Source organism: the organism of the source record quoted next, unplaced genomic scaffold (genome assembly GCF_019419815.1).
Source record: "Pyrus x bretschneideri cultivar Hongxiangsu unplaced genomic scaffold, Pyrus_bretschneideri_v1 Contig33, whole genome shotgun sequence".
Lineage (NCBI taxonomy): Eukaryota > Viridiplantae > Streptophyta > Magnoliopsida > Rosales > Rosaceae > Pyrus > Pyrus x bretschneideri.
In genome coordinates this window covers 2,458,143-2,476,267 of record NW_025999646.1, presented here as the reverse complement: position 1 = coordinate 2,476,267, position 18,125 = coordinate 2,458,143, and the positions used below count along the sequence as shown (strand labels likewise).

Sequence of the window (18,125 nt, the reverse complement as noted above, 5' to 3'; positions counted from 1 at the left end):
CACATAACTGGTGCTTCTTGCAAAAAGCACATAAAGTGTTTTGGAACCCAAAAATATTTTCTCTAAAAGCGCTTTCAGCCATTTTAAAAGCACATCTAAACAAGCTATAAAGCTTTTACTTTTGAAGACCAGCACCACCTTTTCAGTTTGTTGGTGAAGATAATGTCTATATCACCTATGTGCAATGGCGTAACCAGGATTTTTACACAATGGGGTCATAATATCAATCAAAAAACCTTTATAGGGCCATTTTGTCTAGTACCTAGGAGGCATTGTCAATCCTTATTAACATATGCCTAAAGTTATGCCAACATATGTCGACTTCTATTATTATTTGTAGAGGTTTGTCGAGGGTGGATGCAGAATATTGTGAAGTAATGTTGACGACTACCGAGACTCTTTCAACTAAAGTATTCATACAAGAGAGAATAGGATGACAAATATAATGGAAGAAAATAGAAGTAGGAGGAGGAAGTTGTAATTTAGTTTGTCTTAACTGTTTATAGGAATCAAATACAATATACAAGCAAATATACATGGGGGATTTTGAAGTTGTTGGGATCAAGGACAACCAATGACGCCATACTGACCCTGTCATTGCCTCTGTGGCTGTTATTCGGGCTCCAGCGCATTTCAGAGAAGCCCTCTTATTCTCTTGTAGCTGCTAACTGTAAGTGTCAGTGCATGCCTCTGCCCGTCATTCTTTGGGACTCGACACCCAACTGTTGCTTCTGTTCGCTGTTTTCTTGCCAGTGGCACGCCAAACTTTTGAAGAGCGGCCATTGACATTGGCAGCTCAAAATTGTGCCTTAGATTTGACTCTATTCTCTGCAGCTTCCAGAGCCGCCGCAGTAGCTGCCATACATGCCCATACTGCTCCCACCACTGCTGTTCCGTTACTTTCTATAACTGCCAAGGCTTCATCAACCTCGGCAATTGTGTTTGCCTCTCCTCTTTGTTCACCGTTCTTTGACACAGTAATTCCTTGACCTAGTCCATCTTCTTGAAAAAGGATCATAATTGGCCTCCCCCCGCTTTCAAACCTATATTCTTAGGTTTTAATTCTTTTTGCAACCCTGTTTTTTCTGTTCATCTCAGCAAGCCTAATAGCCATGCTATCTTTCCCCTGTGATTGTCGGCTTGCTAATTGCTGCAATCTTGCCTGAATCCTCTCCACCTCTGCATCATCTTGCTTACTTTTTGCAACTTCTAACTCCCTCCTCAACCGGTTCTTCTCAAGCGCAATGTTTAATGGCCTTGACGAAACAGACTTTTTCTCCTGTATCATCTGCTTCACGGTTACGGCTGAGTTCACAAATGAGTTCTTTTTTTTATGGCATCATCCTTTTCCAACACATCCTCTTTGCTTGGCAACTGGCCACCACTTCTCTCCAACTCTCTAACCCACTGTTTAAACTCCTCCTCCAGCGGCGCGCAGTCGGAAATCATAGCCATCTGCCACCTGCAGCAGAGTTCTCATTACCCCAAACAACATTTAGATACTTATGTGTGGTTTTGTTCTCTAGTTCGTACTGTCGATCAGGATCTGAAGCATCAACATTCCAGACCATGCAGAGCCTGTAGATAGGCAGAGATTTTGACCTCCCAATTCCAACCCTTACAAAGCAACGCACAATTAACTCTTCAAAGAACGGATTCATAAACCACTTTGCAAGTTTGACCTTCGAATGGTAATCTCCATTATATCATCAAAAGTTAGTCCCTCTGACCTTTCATCGTCACTGTCAATCATTGCGTCATCCCCTGATGATCCTTCATCTTCACTGCGAGACCTACTATCCCTATCACTCCGACTAGAGCTACTCCGACCCACTGTATTCAGGTGTGAGAAATTTCGATAGCTTGAACTTCCTCCTCCAGAAGCATCTTTCAACTTGCGGTGAGCCTCAGGGTATTGCTTCTTCAAACGTTTTGCTCGTAACTCATTCAATGCATCATCCTTGGCAGCTGCCCTGTCAGCAAATCGAGCTGATGAACGAACCTGAGAGTATGGAAGGAGAAATTCCAAAAAGGGGTCCAACTTTACAGCTGAATCTTTTATGATTAACAAAGCACTATATGGCAATGCTAGATTGAATGTCCCAGCCCGCACTAGAAAACCTGCGAAAGCAAGGAGAGGTCAGTTGCGTGTATTGAAGATTGTACTGCCAACAACTGTGTCAATAGTGCTGCTACTAGTTTGTGTACTTGCAAGGAAAAAAAATATCATAGGAAGGCAAAGCAAAGTACTAAATCCAGAGGAAGCATCATCCCCTTTACCAGCGCCAAAAGGGATTCCTACCACAAATTTCTGCTTGCCAGGAATTTTTTCGATGAGAGCAACTTGCTAGGCGGAGGAGGCTTCAGTTATGTGTACAAAGCAATGCTTTTCAATGATAACGTGGCTATCAAGGTATTCAACAGGGACACAGACTAGAAGCAGCTTCCAAGACTTTTGATACTGAATGTAAAACACTGCGAAATGTCCGCCACAGAAATCTCATCAAAATCAGCACAAGTTGTTCCAGTTTTGATTTCAAAGCTTTGATACTCGAATACATGCCTAACGGAAGCCTCGAGAAATGGTTGCACTCTCACAACTGTTTTTTGGACATGCTGCAAAGACTCAACGTAACTGTGGATGTTGCATTAGCATTGGAGTATCTGCATCATGGTTATTCAATGCCGATCATTCATTGTGACATAAAGCCAAGCAATGTTCTTCTTGATGAAGATATGGTTGTGCATGTATCTGATTTTGGCATTTCCAAAATGTTGGGCGTAGGGGCATCTACAGCACGAACCAAGACCCTCGCGACAATCGGGTATACGGCACCAGGTGATCATGTCTATTCTGTTAGCTACAATATTAGTTAATTTTTCACTTTTTCTTTCTTCTTAATTTACACACACACTTATATATCTGTCTAAGAGCAGCTCACAGCAGCTCTTTTAACCGATATTCCCTTCTATATTTCTGTGCAAACATCACCATCCTTGGTGCCTTCAATCCTTCCAAAATCATCATACAAAATACTAAATTTATAAAACATTATCAGTTGGGTATATTTGCTTTTGTTTATATTTAGTTTTTTTTCTATAATTCTTTTTTAAAATTAATAAAGAGCATGGGTCAACGGGTCATCCATCAACAAGTCTTGCCGTGAGATCAAATGTAGAAGGAAACTTCCACAAATGTCGGTTTGTAAATGTTAAAATCCATATTGTTAAAATCGAACTTTATTGTTAAAATCGCCATTCACCAAACAACCTTCGGACGAGCTAGCTGTGTGTTATACATCCATTTCAACCACACATTTGGGCCCAGCGGCATGTTTGCAGCAGCCCAAGGCCCAAGGGTTTCCTCCTTTACTTTTGCATATTTTCATCTGTTTCCAAAACCCTAGCCCTCCAACCGTGCCCCCTTCCTCCTCTTTTTCGTTTGAACTTTTTGCAGCCGCTGCTACTTGGAGCCACAGAGACCACCGAGAGAGAGAACATCCATTGGAGACAACATCAAGTTTCTTCTGGTCCTCTCCTTGGATATTAACTGCACCCTGAACCCCAATCAAGTTGGAAATGCCGGCCCTCTGCAGCAGAGAGACGATCCGTTTGCATTCCAACGAAATGCTAGAGAGCATGTGATCTTAGGTTCAATTGGGGTTGCAGCGGCGCTAATTCTGAGATTTCCTTCCCTCACGTGGTCAATTGGAGTTGAAAAAATGGGAGAGTTGTAGTGGTAGCTGAAGCTCGGGTCTGTGGATCAATTAGAGGAAAACTTGAGGAGTGGGCGAGGCTTCAGCGAAGTGGGTTGCTGCAGGAAGCTATAGGCGTGGGTTTTGTGGTTGCTTAGAGTCCTACCACTTTGCTGTCCTCGTCTTCCTCCTCTTCTCTATCGGCCTTGTCTTTCGCCAAATGAACATCTCGGTCCCCGATGAAGCCTCCTCTTCATCATCCCCCACCTCCTCGTCCTGCTCCTCGAAGGGTTCGCTCTACGTCGAAGGGTTCGCTCTACGATGTGTTCATAAGCTTCAGAGGCGAAGACACACGTAAAAGCTTCATAAGCCACCTCTATAAAGCATTAACAAATGCCGGAGCCCACGCCTTTATTGACGACGAAGAACTAACAAGAGGAGAAAATATAAATACCGACCTAGTGCGGGCAATCCAAGGTTCTAAGATCTCTCTCATCGTCTTCTCAAGCCGGTACGCGGACTCCAGCTGGTGCCTCGATGAGCTGCTTCATATCATGGAGTGTAGAACAACGCTGGGGCAAAAAGTTATACCGATATTCTATGACATTGATCCTTCGGATGTCAGGCACCAGAAAAATAGTTTTCATATATCGTTTCTGAAACATACAGATAAAAAGAATGTAGCGAGATGGAGAGCTGCACTTACTCAAGCTGCAAATTTGTCTGGCTGGGATTCCCGGAAATTTGAGTACGGTCAAAATTTAATTTTAGTGCTTGATATTAATCATCTCATTTATTAATTATATTTAAAGTTTTAATTATTATTTTTATTTCCTTCATCATAATATATTTTGTTGTAAAAGTTTAAATGAACTAATTTTTGTTATGCAATATATCTTGATCAGGTATATTAAATTTAATATAATACATCTCGGTGCATGCATTTTAGTATATATATTTCGGTATGTTAGTTTAATATAATGCATTTCTGTGCATACATTTCGGTACACACATTTAAGTGCATTAATTTAATATAATACATTTTAGTGTATACAATTCAGTTCATACATTTCAGTACATATATTTTAGGTACATTAACTGAGCCTTTCAAGTTTAAAAAATGCTAAATAAAATTAATAAATTAAAAAACTTTTTTCGATAAAAAAATAAATTAAAATGTGTATATTAATAAAATCAAATATTTAATGGGATACGTTGAATAAAATACACAATAATTAATTTGAATTAAGGACATATCAATGGACTATAATCAATATGTAGTTTAACACTAGGTTTTTATAAAATTTCAATTTTTTTCAAGGATTAAAGTTAAAAAGCCCCTCCGAATCTGTGGAACATAAAATAAAATAAAGGAAAACCTTTCCCTTCTTCGGACCATGTTTATACATACAACTGTGAATTCTTAAACCTCTCTTAATAAAATCATACAATAAAGCTATACTGTTAAGGCTACACTAATCACAGCAGGGAAGCCGCCGGCGAATGGCTGCGGTAGGAAGGGGATGCTGGGTTCTGTTTGTTTGTGTTTCTTATTTAAATTTAAATTTTACTTGATGTTTGCTGAGTTTAAACAAAACATCTCAAAAGAAAAATTGTCTTAAATAAAAATCTCTAGTCATGATAAATAATTTTGTGTATTAGTTCATTTTAGTCTTGTAGTTGTATAACAATCTTCGTTTTGCTTCTCAACTCGACTAATGCCAGGGATGACGCAAAGTTGATCAGTATGATTACTATTGGCGTCTGTTTCGAACTGAACAAGACATATTTAGACGTAGCGCCCTACCAAGTCGGAATAGATTCCCGAGTGTTAGATATTAGTAAATATTTAGGCGTTGGAGATTCAGATGGTGTTCGCGTGATTGGAATTTCAGGCATGGGTGGAATAGGAAAAACAACAATTGCCAGAGCTGTTTATAACGAATTTTATGACAAGTTTGAACATAAAAGTTTCCTTGAAAAAGTGAGGGAAAAGGCAGTAGAAAAATTGCAAAAACAACTTCTTTCAGATATCTTGCAAATGACCAAGACAAAGGTAAGCAGTGTCGCTGCAGGTACCGCCTTGGTAGGGGAAAGATTTCGACGCTTAAAGGTACTTGTCATATTTGATGATGTAGACGATGTGAAGCAGCTACGCGAATTAGCTGGAAATCGCCGCTCTTTTGGCCCAGGGAGCAGAATTATCATCACAACAAGAAACAAACATATGCTACAAGAATTTGAAGTTGATAAGATATATCCGGCGAAAGGAATGGAACAAGAAGAAGCTCTTGAGCTCCTAAGTTGGCATGCTTTCGGAAGTAAGTATTGTCCGAGTGGATATCTCAAGCTTGCAAGAGAAGTTGTCGATTACTGTGGAGGACTGCCATTGGCTCTTCAAGTTTTAGGTTCGACCCTGTTCAAAAGAAGCATAGGAGAGTGGAAAAGTACATTGGATAAACTGGAAAAAATTCCTCCTCGAAGAATTCATGAACAGCTGAAAATAAGCTACGACGGGCTAGATGATTACGAGAGGGAGATATTCCGCGATATATCGTGTTTCTTTATTGGGATGGACAAGAATGATGTCATGCAAATCTTGGATGGTTGTGGCTTTTCTGCAACGGCAGGAATCGAGGTCCTCCATGGACGGTGCCTTGTAACTGTTAGTAGAAAAAACAAGCTAATGATGCATGATTTGCTTCGGGACATGGGCAGAGAAATCGTGCGTGCAGAAAATCCCAAGTATCCTGAAAAACGGAGTAGGTTGTGGCGTCCTGAAGATGTAAAAGCTTTATTGATAGACAATTCTGTAAGTACTTTACCAATTGAACTTTATGTTAAATGCGTAAGGAATAGAAGAGAAGCATATATGTGTACGTAAGCAATCGAACTTTTTTGCATGCAAAACCTTCTCATTATTAGAGCCTGTTTTTGGTTAGCAGGGAACTGAAGAAATTGAAGGACTGTCTTTGAATTTGCCGAGTCATGATGAAGAGACTAGTTTCAGCACTGAGGCATTTACAAATATGAAGAGACTGAGATTGCTCCAACTCAAGTACATTCAGCTCACAGGAGAATATCATTGTCTCTCCAAAAAATTAAAATGGTTGTGCTGGCGTGGATTCCCTCTAAAGTTCATACCAAAAGACTTGTGTCAACCAAATATAGTTGCTATTGACATAAGATATAGTAGCCTCAGACAAGTTCTTTGTGAGGCATCCGGGGTAAGTACTAAGTAACCTCAACCAAATTAATATATATTTTTTTTTCCTTCTGGTACCGTGCAAAACATCATGCTCTCTTTATCTTCTTTTTGGTTTTTGATTTTGATTTTTAATTTGGTTTTGTCTAACAGTTGCTTGAAAAGTTGAAGATTCTAAATCTCAGCCATTCTCATGACCTAACACGATCACCGGACTTTTCAAAACTCCCAAATCTTGAGAAATTGATACTCAAAGGTTGTAAGAGATTGTCTAATGTTCACGAATCGATTGGAGATCTGAAGAGTCTATTTTTGGTAAATTTGGAAGGCTGCAAAATGCTTAAGAATCTCCCTAATACTTTTTATAAGCTGGAATCTGCTAAATTTGTTGTTCTTAAAGGTTGTTCAGAATTCAAAAACTTGTCTGAGGACTTAGGAAAAATGTCATCCTTGACAACTCTTGTTGCAGATGAGACGGCCATAACAGAAGTACCATCGTCCATCGCACGACTGGGGAACCTTCAGTCCTTATCTCTGCGTAACATGAGGTCGTCTTTGAAGTTACCTCCTTCGTTAATGGGCATGCACGCATTAAGAGAATTAGATCTTAGTGGCGGCAATTTAAAGGAAATTCCTAACGATATCAGGAGTCTATCTTCTTTGGTATCATTACTTCTGGACCGCAATGGTTTCCATAGCCTTCCAAGCTTCAGTAGCCTCTCCAGGCTTCTAAGACTAAGCCTGAATGGTTGCGAAGACCTGGTTGAAATCACTGATGATTTACCACCAAATTTGAGTCTCTTGAGTATGAATGACTGCACTGCACTAGAAAGAATGCCAAATTTATCAGGATGGCCGAGAGTTGTGGCTCTAGATGGTTCCTCCAATCTCATTGAGTTTCAGGGCTTGGACAGGGCGTTAAACACGGGTATGATACTTGGCATGCGAGCGCACAACAGAATCTCTGAATTCCTATTCAAGGATAGCACACTACAGGTTCTCTCTCTCTCTCTCTCTCTCTCTCTCTCTCTCTCTCTCTCTCTCTCTCTCTCTTAACGTCATATACCTTATACAAATCTTGTTGAACATGCTATAGGGATGGACTGGTACTGGATATATTTATCTTCGAGCAAATCATATTCCGACTTGGTTCAATATCGTCAACAAGAAGGGTGACCGAGTCTATTTTCAAGTGCCTCATGAAATCGGTTATAAGTTAAAAGCGTTGGCCGTGTGCTTCTCTTGTCGTCCTCATAAGTTGAACTCTCCTTTGACATATTCCATTTCTGTTATCAATCATACCAAGTGCACTTGCATTCATGCCGATGTATCCGATTTCTATCCGCCTGCTCGCTTGGAAGAATACCTTTGGATGGGACATTTCTCAAACGACGACTTCAAATTGGAGGGCGGCGACTCCGTCCATGTTATTGTACAAGCCCGAGACACTGAGACTGGGTTCATCAGGGTGGAGAAAACAGGGGTACGTCTAGTATCTGACAAACGTATCAACTTCAGCTTTTCGTCTATTCATTACGGTTCCATCTCTTATGATGAGGCCATCAACAAATTTTATGATGATGATCATGATCATGCCGATCATGACAATGACGACGATCATGCCGATCATGACGATGACGATGATGATGATTGATCATGATGATGATGACGACAAGGACGACGCTGACGATCATTTATCATAGACCATTAGAGATTGAGGTTTGATACCTGTATTTGACTACAGAGACGGCTCAGCTTTCACCTAGTGTGGTTATATAATTTCTTTAAAAATGCATTCACTTAGTGTGGTTAATACCTTTTTATTTTCAACTGTTGTGGTGGTGGTTAATTTCTATCATCAATGCATTTTTAAGTTTTGGAAAAGCAATTTAAAAAAGAAATACTTGAGACATGTCTTCAATGAGCGAGCATATGGGGGCTGGAAGTGGTCGTTTAACACTTGAGATATGACTTTCATATGTCTCATTGTTGTCATTTAGGGATCATGAGTGGTCGTTTAACATTTTATTTTTAATTTATACTTTTTGTACTTGAAATATTCCAACGAGCATTTATTGTTTCACCCAAGATCCTGTGCCACCCCGAATATCGCTTGTATCAACAAAAACAATGCTGAGTTTCAATTTTGCTCGGCAGCGCTCGATAAAACATACCGAATTCATCCATCCAGAAAATGACGAAAAGAAATTGTATAAACTTATGACTTATTATTGAAACAACAGTGATCTTATTAAGGTTCTACATATCAAGTCCCACAAGCTGCATTTTGTGATTTCTCTTTAAACAAATAAAACACGCCATGTTTTATTCAAAATTAGGAATCAATGCTCGTTATAAAGACCTCAATTTGCCATCACACTTACAGCTCGAAGCAAGTGTAATTATAGCTTTAACTTCCAAGTAATATAAGGACTCATTTGGATGTGTTTTTAAAATAACTGAAAGCGTTTTTTATGCAAGTAAATCCTGGAAGCGCTTTAGATGTCCTTTTAAAATAACTGAAAGCGCTTTTGATGCAAGTAAATCCTGGAAAAGCACTTAAAGTGCTTCCTGAAAAACCACATAATTGGTGCTTCTTGCAGAAAGCACATAAAGTGTTTTGGAACCCAAAAATATTTTCTCTAAAAGCGCTTTCAGCCATTTTAAAAGAACATCTAAACAAGCCCTAAAGCTTTTACTTTTGAAGACCAGCACCACCTTTTCAGTTTGTTGGTGAAGATAATGTCTATATCGCCTCTGTGTAGTGGCGTAACCAGGATTTTTACACAATGGGGTCATAATATTAATCAAAAAACCTTTATAGGGCCATTTTGTCTAGTACCTAGTAGGCATTTGCCAATCCTTATTAACATAAGTTATGCCAACATATGTCGACATCTATTATTATTTGTAGAGGTTTGTCGAGGGTGGATGCAGAATATTGTGAAGTAATGTTGGCGACTACCGAGACTTTTTTAACTAAAGTATTCATACAAGAGAGAATAGGATGACAAATATAATGGAAGAAAATAGAAGTAGGAGGAGGAAGTTGTAATTTAGTTTGTCTTAACTGTTTATAGGAGTCAAATACAATATACAAGCAAATATACATGGAGATTTTGAAGTTGTTGGGATCAAGGACAACCAATGACGCCATGCTGACTTTGTCATTGCCTCTGTGGCTGTTATTCGGGCTCTAGCGCATTTCAGAGAAGGCCTCTTATTCTCTTGTAGCCGCTCACTGTTAAGTGTCAGTGCATGCCTCTGCCCGTCATTCTTTGGGACTCGACACCCAACTGTTGCTTCTATTCGCTGTTTTCTTGTCAGGAACCCTTCCTGAGCTCCTTGTGGCACGCCAAACTTTTGAAGAGCGGCCATTGACATTGGCAGCTCAAAATTGTGCCTTAGATTTGACTCTATTCCAAAATCAAGAGGAACACTCATATCAATCAACTTCCCCGCACCAGCTGTAGCTTCCAGAGCCGCCGCAGTAGCTGCCATACATGCCCATACTGCTCCCACCACTGCTGTTCCGTTACTTTCTATATCTGCCAAGGCTTCATCAGCCTCAGCAATTGCATCTGCCTCTCCTTTTTGTTCACCGGTCTTTGACACAGTAATTCCTTGACCTAGTCAATCTTCTTGAAAAAGGATCATAATTGGCCTCCCTCCGCTTTCAAACCTATATTCTTAGGTTTTAATTCTTTTTGCAACCCTGTTTTTTCTGTTCATCTCAGCAAGCCTAATAGCCATGCTATCTTTCCCCTGTGATTGTCGGCTTGCTAATTGCTGCAATCTTGCCTGAATCCTCTCCACCTCTGCATCATCTTGCTTACTTTTTGCAACTTCTAACTCCCTCCTCAACCGGTTCTTCTCAAGCGCAATGTTTAATGGCCTTGACGAAACAGACTTTTTCTCCTGTATCATCTGCTTCACGGTTACGGCTGAGTTCACAAATGAGTTCTTTTTTTTTTTTATAGCATCATCCTTTTCCAACACATCCTCTTTGCTTGGCAACTGGCCACCACTTCTCTCCACCTCTATAACCCACTGTTTAAATTCCTCCTCCAGCGGCGCGTAGTCGGAAATCATAGCCATCTGCCACCTGCAGCAGAGTTCTCATTGCCCCAAACAACATTTAGGTACTTATGTGTGGTTTTGTTCTCTAGTTCGTACTGTCGATCAGGATCTGAAGCATCAACATTCCAGACCATGCAGAGCCTGTAGATAGGCCCAGATTTTGAGCTCCCAATTCCAACCCTCACAAAGCAACACACAATTAACTCTTCAAAGAACGGATTCATAAACCACTTTGCAAGTTTGACCTTCGAATGGTAATCTCCATTATATCATCAAAAGTTAGTCCCTCTGACCTTTCATCGTCACTGTCAATCATTGCGTCATCCCCTGATGATCCTTCATCTTCACTGCGAGACCTACTATCACTGTCACTCTGACTAGAGCTACTCCGACCCACTGTATTCAGGTGTGAGAAATTTCGATAGCTTGAACTTTCTCCTCCAGAAGCATCTTTCAACTTGCGGTGAGCCTCAGGGTATTGCTTCTTCAAACGTCTTGCTCGTAACTCATTCAATGCATCACCCTTGGCAGCTGCCCTGTTAGCAAATCTAGCTGATGAACGAAACTGAGAGTATGGAAGGAGAAATTCCAAAAAGGGGTCCAACTTTGCAGCTGAAGCCTTTATGATTAACAAAGCACTATATGGCACTGCTAGATTGAATGTCCCAGCCTGCACTAGAAAACCTGCAAAGCAAGGAGAGGTCAGTTGCGTGTATTGAAGATTGTACTGCCAACAACTGTGTCAATAATGCTGCTACTAGTTTGTGTACTTGCAAGGAAAAAAATATCATAGGAAGGCAAAGCAAAGTACTAAATCCAGAGGATGCATCATCCGTTTTCCTACCACAAACTTCTTCTTGCCAGGAATTTTTTCGATGAGAGCAACTTGCTAGGCGGAGGAGGCTTCAGTTATGTGTACAAAGCAATACTTTTCAATGATAACGTGGCTATCAAGGTATTCAACATGGACACAGAGCAGAAACAGCTTCCAAGACTTTTGATACTGAATGTAAAACACTGCGAAATGTCTGCCACAGAAATCTCATCAAAATCAGCACAAGTTGTTCCAGTTTTGATTTCAAAGCTTTGATACTCGAATACATGCCTAACGGAAGCCTCGAGAAATGGTTGCACTCTCACAACTGTTTTTTGGACATGCTGCTAAGACTCAACGTAACTGTGGATGTTGCATTAGCGTTGGAGTATCTGCATCATGGTTATTCAATGCCGATCGTTCATTGTGACATAAAGCCAAGCAATGTTCTTCTTGATGAAGATATGGTTGCGCATGTATCTGATTTTGGCATTTCCAAAATCTTGGGCGTAGGGGCATCTACAGCACGAACCAAGACCCTCGTGACAATCGGGTATACGACACCGGGTGATCATGTCTATTCTGTTAGCTACAATATTAGTTAATTTTTCACTTTTTCTTTCTTCTTAATTTACACACACACCTATATATCTGTCTAGGAGCAGCTCACAGCAGCTCTTTTAACCGATATTCCCTTCTATATTTCTGTGCAAACATTACCATCCTTGGTGCCTTCAATCCTTCCAAAATCATCATACAAAATACTAAATTTATAAAACATTATCAGTTGGGTATTTTTGCTTTTGTTTATATTTAGTTTTTTTTTTTCTACAATTCTTTTTTAAAATTAATAAAGAGCATGGGTCAACGGGTCATCCATCAACAAGTCTTGCCGTGAGATCAAATGTAGAAGGAAAACTTCCACAAATGTCAGTTTGTAAATGTTAAAATCCATATTGTTAAAATCGAACTTTATTGTTAAAATCGCCATTCACCAAACAACCTTCGGACGAGCTAGCTGTGTGTTATATATCCATTTCAATTATCCTAAAGAAAATCAAAGAAATGGATAACTGGCGGAAATTAGTGGCGCTGTCAATCATGGTGCTGGTATGTGGTTGCTTAGAGTCCTACCACTTTGCTGTCCTCATCTTCCTCCTCTTCTCCATCGGCCTTGTCTTTCGCCAAATGAACATCTCAGTCCCCGATGAAGCCTCCTCTTCATCATCCTCCGCCTCCTTGTCCTCCTCCTCATCTTTCTCCTTCTTGAAAGGTTCACTCTACGAAGTGTTCATAAGCTTCAGAGGTGAAGACACACGTAAAAACTTCACGGGCCACCTCCATGAAGCATTAACAAAGGCTGGAATCAACGCCTTTATTGACAACGAAGAATTGAGAAGAGGAGAAGATATAACTATAGAACTTGTGCGGGCAATTCAGGGTTCTAGGATCTCTATCATTGTCTTCTCAAGACGGTACGCAGACTCCAGCTGGTGCCTCGAGGAGCTGGTTAAGATCATGGAGTGTAAAACAACGCTGGGGCAATTAGTTTTGCCGATATTCTATGACGTTGATCCTTCGCATGTCAGGAAACAGACTGGTAGTTTTGCACAATCGTTTCTGAAACATACAGATGAAAAGAAGGCAGGAAGGTGGAGGACTGCTCTTACTGAAGCTTCGAATTTGTCTGGCTGGGATCTCAATAACACTTTGGACGGGTACTTACTAATTTCTCTTTCATTTTATTTTACATAATTTATTCACCATCCTGTACTATTATGTACTGTTTTTCAATATTAGGCCTCTTTAATTATGAATGTTTGAGAAGTTCAACAAAATTAAGGGCAATGAAAGATTTGATTCAGCCAAACTTCGTGAGCGCAGCTTAAATTAGTTAACATATATTTTGCCTTGAAAATCCATAGTACTTGTGATTAATAATATGCTTTAGTTTTATTATTTAGTCTTGTAGTTGTATAACAATCTTAGTTTTCCTTCTCAACTTGACTAATGCCAGGAATGAAGCAAAGTTTATCCGGATGATTACTAATGAAGTCAGTACGAAGCTGAACAACACATACTTAAATGTAGTGAAATACCAAGTAGGAATAGAATCTCGAGTTAAAGATATCAGTAATTATTTAGGTGTCGGAGATTCGGATGATGTTCGCATGATTGGAATTTCAGGTATGGGTGGAATAGGTAAAACAACGATTGCTAAAGCCATTTATAACCAATTTTGTGAAAGTTTGAAGGTAAGAGTTTCCTTGAAAACATGAGGGGAAAGAACCTAGTTAACTTGCAAAACCAACTTCTTTCTGATATCTTGCAAACTAAGACAAAAGTAAGCAGTATTGCCAAATGACCGCCTTGGTAGGGAAAAGATTTCGATGCTTAAGAGTACTTGTCATCTTGGATGATGTAGATGATGTGAAGCAACTAGACGAATTAGTTGTAAATCGCCACTCTTTTGGTCTGGGGAGCAGAATTATCATAACAACTAGAAATGAACATGTGTTAAATGAATTTGCAGTTGATTTGATATATCAGTCACAAGGAATGGAACGAGAAGAAGCTCTTGAGCTTTTTAGTTGGCATGCTTTCAGAAGTAGTTGTTGTCCTAGAAAATATCTGAACCTCACAAGAGAAGTTGTCGATTACTGTGGAGGACTGCCATTAGCTCTTCAAGTTTTAGGCTCTACCTTGTTCAAAGGAAGCATAGGAGAATGGAAAAGTACATTGGATAAATTGAAAAAAATTCCTCTTGGTAAAATTCAGGAACAGCTAAAAATAAGCTACGATGGACTAAATGATGATTACGAGAGGGAGATATTATGCGATATATCTTGTTTCTTCATTGGAATGGACAAGAATGATGTCATGTATATCTTGGATGGTTGTGGCTTTTCCGCAACAGCAGGAATCAAGGTCCTCCTTGAACGATGCCTTGTAACTGTTAATAGAAAAAACAAGCTGATGATGCATGATTTGCTTCGGGACATGGGAAGAGAAATCGTGCGTGTAGAAAATCCTAAGTATCCTGGAAAACGGAGTAGACTCTGGTATCATGAAGACGTAAAAGATTTATTGATAGACAAATCTGTAAGTACTTTACCAATCGAACTTTATGTCAAATGTGCAAGTAATAGAAATATAGAAGAGAAGCATATATACGTAAGTAATCGAACTTTTTTGCATGCAAAACCTTCACTTATTTAGCAGGGAACTGAAGAAATTGAAGGACTAGCTTTGAATTTGCCGAGTCTTGATGAAGAGGCTACTTTCAGTACTGAGGCATTTACAAATATGAAGAGACTCAGATTGCTCCAACTCAAGTACGTTCAGCTCACAGGAGGATATCAATATCTTTCCAAAAAATTAAAATGGCTGTGCTGGCGTGGATTCTCTCTAGAGTTCATACCAAAAGACTTGTGTCAACCAAATATAGTTGCTATCGACATGCGATATAGCAACCTCAAACAAGTTCTTTGTGAGGATTCCGGGGTAAGTACTATGTAACCTCAACCAAATTAATAATTTTTTTCCTTCTGGTATTTTGCATAACATCATGCTCTCTTTATATTGTTTTTGGATTTTGATTTTGATTTTCAATTTGGTTTTGTCTAATAGTTGCTTGACAAGTTGAAGATTCTAAATCTCAGCCATTCCCATGACCTAACACGATCGCCGGACTTCTTAAAACTCCCAAATCTTGAGAAATTGATACTTAAAGGTTGTAAGAGATTGTGTAATGTTCACGAATCGATTGGAGATCTGAAGAGTCTTGCTTTGGTAAATTTGGAAGGCTGCGAAATGCTTAATGACCTCCCAAGAAGTTTCTATAAGTTAAAAACTATTGAAATTCTTGTTCTTATAGGATGTTCAAGATTCCAAATCTTGTCTGAGGATTTGGGAGAAATGGCATCCTTGAGAACACTTCTTGCAGATGAGACGGCCATACTAAAAATACCATCTTCCATCGTACGACTGGAGAAGCTCGAGTACTTATCTCTGTGTAACTTGAGGTGGTCTTTGAAGTTACCTCCTTTGTTAATGGGCATGTACGCATTAAGAAAATTACATCTTGGTGGCTGCAATTTAAAGGAAATTCCTAGCGATATCAGGAATCTATCTTCTTTAGAAGAGGTAAATCTGGACCGCAATGGTTTCCATAGCCTTCCAAGCTTCAGTGGCCTCTCCAAGCTTCAAACACTAAGCTTGGATTTTTGCAGCAACCTGGTTGAAATCACTGATAATTTACCACCAAATTTGGGTTACCTATCAATGAATATCTGCACTGCACTAGAAAGAATGCCAAACTTACCGGGAAGGCCAGAAGTGGTGTCTCTAGATGGTTGCCCCAAGCTCATTGAGTTTCGGGGCTTGGATAGCATGTTAAACACGGGCATGATACTTGGCATGAGAGCGCACAACAGAATCACTAAATTCCTACTCAAGGATAGCACACTACAGGCTCGTTCTCTCTCTCTCTCTCTCTCTCTCTCTCTCACAGATTACTTATACAAATCCTGTTGAACATCTACAGGGATGGACTGGTTGTGGATATATTTCTCTTCTAGGAAAGCATATTCCGACTTGGTTCAATCATGTCAACAACAATGGTGACCAAGTCTATTTTCAAGTGCCTCAGGAAATCGGTTGTAATTTAAAAGCGTTGGCTGTGTGCATCGGTTCTCGTCATTATGAGTTGAACCCTTTTTTGAGAAATTACATTTTTGTTATTAACCATACCAAGTGCACTTGCATTTTTTCCTCTATAATCGATTTTTACACACCTGTTCGCTTTAAAGATTACCTTTGGATGGGACATGTACCAAACGTCATCTTCAATTTGGAGGGCGGCGACTATGTCCATGTTATTGTACAAATCCAAGTACAAGACAGTGAGACTGAGCTCATCAGGGTGACAAAAACAGGGTACGTCTAGTATCTGACAAACTTATTAGCTTCGAATCTTCGTTTTTTCTTAAAGGTTCAATCCCTTATGATGAGGCCATCTACAAATTATCTTTCAATTATGATGATGATGATTCTGCTTCTGATGATGATTATTATTATGGTGATTATATATGACGATGATGATTCTGATTCTGATGATGATGGTTATGGTGATTATGATGATGATGATGATTATGATGATGATACAATTCATAGACCTTCCAAAAGATTGACGTTTAACTCAGTAACACAGGCGAACAAGAATGGAGTTCCAAAAGGAGAAGAGCAAAAAAGACTTGAGCAGCAACTCTCAGGCTCCTAGCCTGTTAAATTGATACTCAATGATTGTAAGAGATTGTGTAATGTTCACAAATCGATTGGAGATCTGAAGAGTCTTGCTTTGGTAAATTTGGAAGGCTGCAAAATGCTTAACGATCTCCCGAGAAGTTTCTATAAGTTGAAAACTACTGAAATTCTTGTTCTTATAGGATGTTCAAGATTCCAAATCTTGTCTGCGGACTTGGGAGAAATGGCATCCTTGAGAACACTTCTTGCAGATGAGACGGCCATAACAAAAGTACCATCTTCCACCTTACAACTGGAGAAGCTCGAGTACTTATCTTTGTGTAACTTGAGGTGGTCTTGTAAAAAACCTATTTGGACTTAACTAATTGTGATAATGGAGACGTTGTAAATATATATGTCGATAATACAATTTTATAAAAGTTTGAATACGTGAATAAGCTAATGTCCTATTATTGTGGTAACACATTCTGAATATTGGATATAACCACCTCTCCCACAATAGCACAACTCCACTACTTCATGTTTATCGGGATTTAGTGCAATGGGACATAAACCACCTTTCCACGATAGATGGAAGTTGGCTGTCATTGGCACTATATATGGAGGAACTCCCTGCTCACTAAGAGATACCATTCTACGATAAAGGGTTCTACCATCATAAGAATATAAGGTCTCACGTGAGTAGAAAAGTTTCATGAAACATTGACAATGTCTTCTTCAGGTAATTCACTTCGATTCTTCTTCATGATGTGATTAGAGTTTCCAGTTAAGGTATTTCCTAAAGAAGCTAAAGTTTAGTTATCAAAATTGTTGTTAAGAGTTAGTTATAGTTTGTTAGAGAGTTTTCTATATTGTTAGTTTGGTTAAGGCATTAGTGTAATATGCTAGAAAGCCCACAAGTATATATAATAAACACTATTGTAATTATTCATTACATTGAATGAAAGAGGAATATTCAGTTTCCATATGGTATCACGCCCTTCTCGCCTCACGGCTCTCTCCCTCTCGATCATCTTTGCTCTCGCTCCCAATCTTTGATTTTTCTTCATCAATCTTGTTGTAATTC

At 39.4% G+C, this 18,125-nt stretch overlaps 1 protein-coding gene and 3 pseudogenes across 1 annotated transcript; 2 read left to right on the top strand and 2 right to left on the bottom strand.

Moving 5' to 3' along the window:
* Nucleotides 1-633: 633 nt before the first annotated feature.
* On the bottom strand, nt 634-2,847 carry LOC125480441 (annotated as a pseudogene).
* Nucleotides 2,848-3,415: 568 nt separating this feature from the next.
* LOC125480377 (disease resistance protein RPV1-like) lies at nt 3,416-8,921 on the top strand. Its single transcript, XM_048591151.1, has 5 exons — nt 3,416-4,443; nt 5,421-6,507; nt 6,641-6,922; nt 7,054-7,896; nt 7,997-8,921. Exons 1-5 carry the CDS (start codon nt 3,935-3,937, stop codon nt 8,552-8,554), a joined length of 3,279 nt encoding a protein of 1,092 aa, XP_048447108.1. The 5' UTR covers nt 3,416-3,934; the 3' UTR covers nt 8,555-8,921.
* A 1,185-nt stretch (nt 8,922-10,106) lies between these two features.
* Nucleotides 10,107-12,369, bottom strand: LOC125480439 (annotated as a pseudogene).
* Nucleotides 12,370-12,729: 360 nt separating this feature from the next.
* Nucleotides 12,730-16,888, top strand: LOC103928191 (annotated as a pseudogene).
* The last annotated feature ends 1,237 nt before the right edge of the window (nt 16,889-18,125 follow it).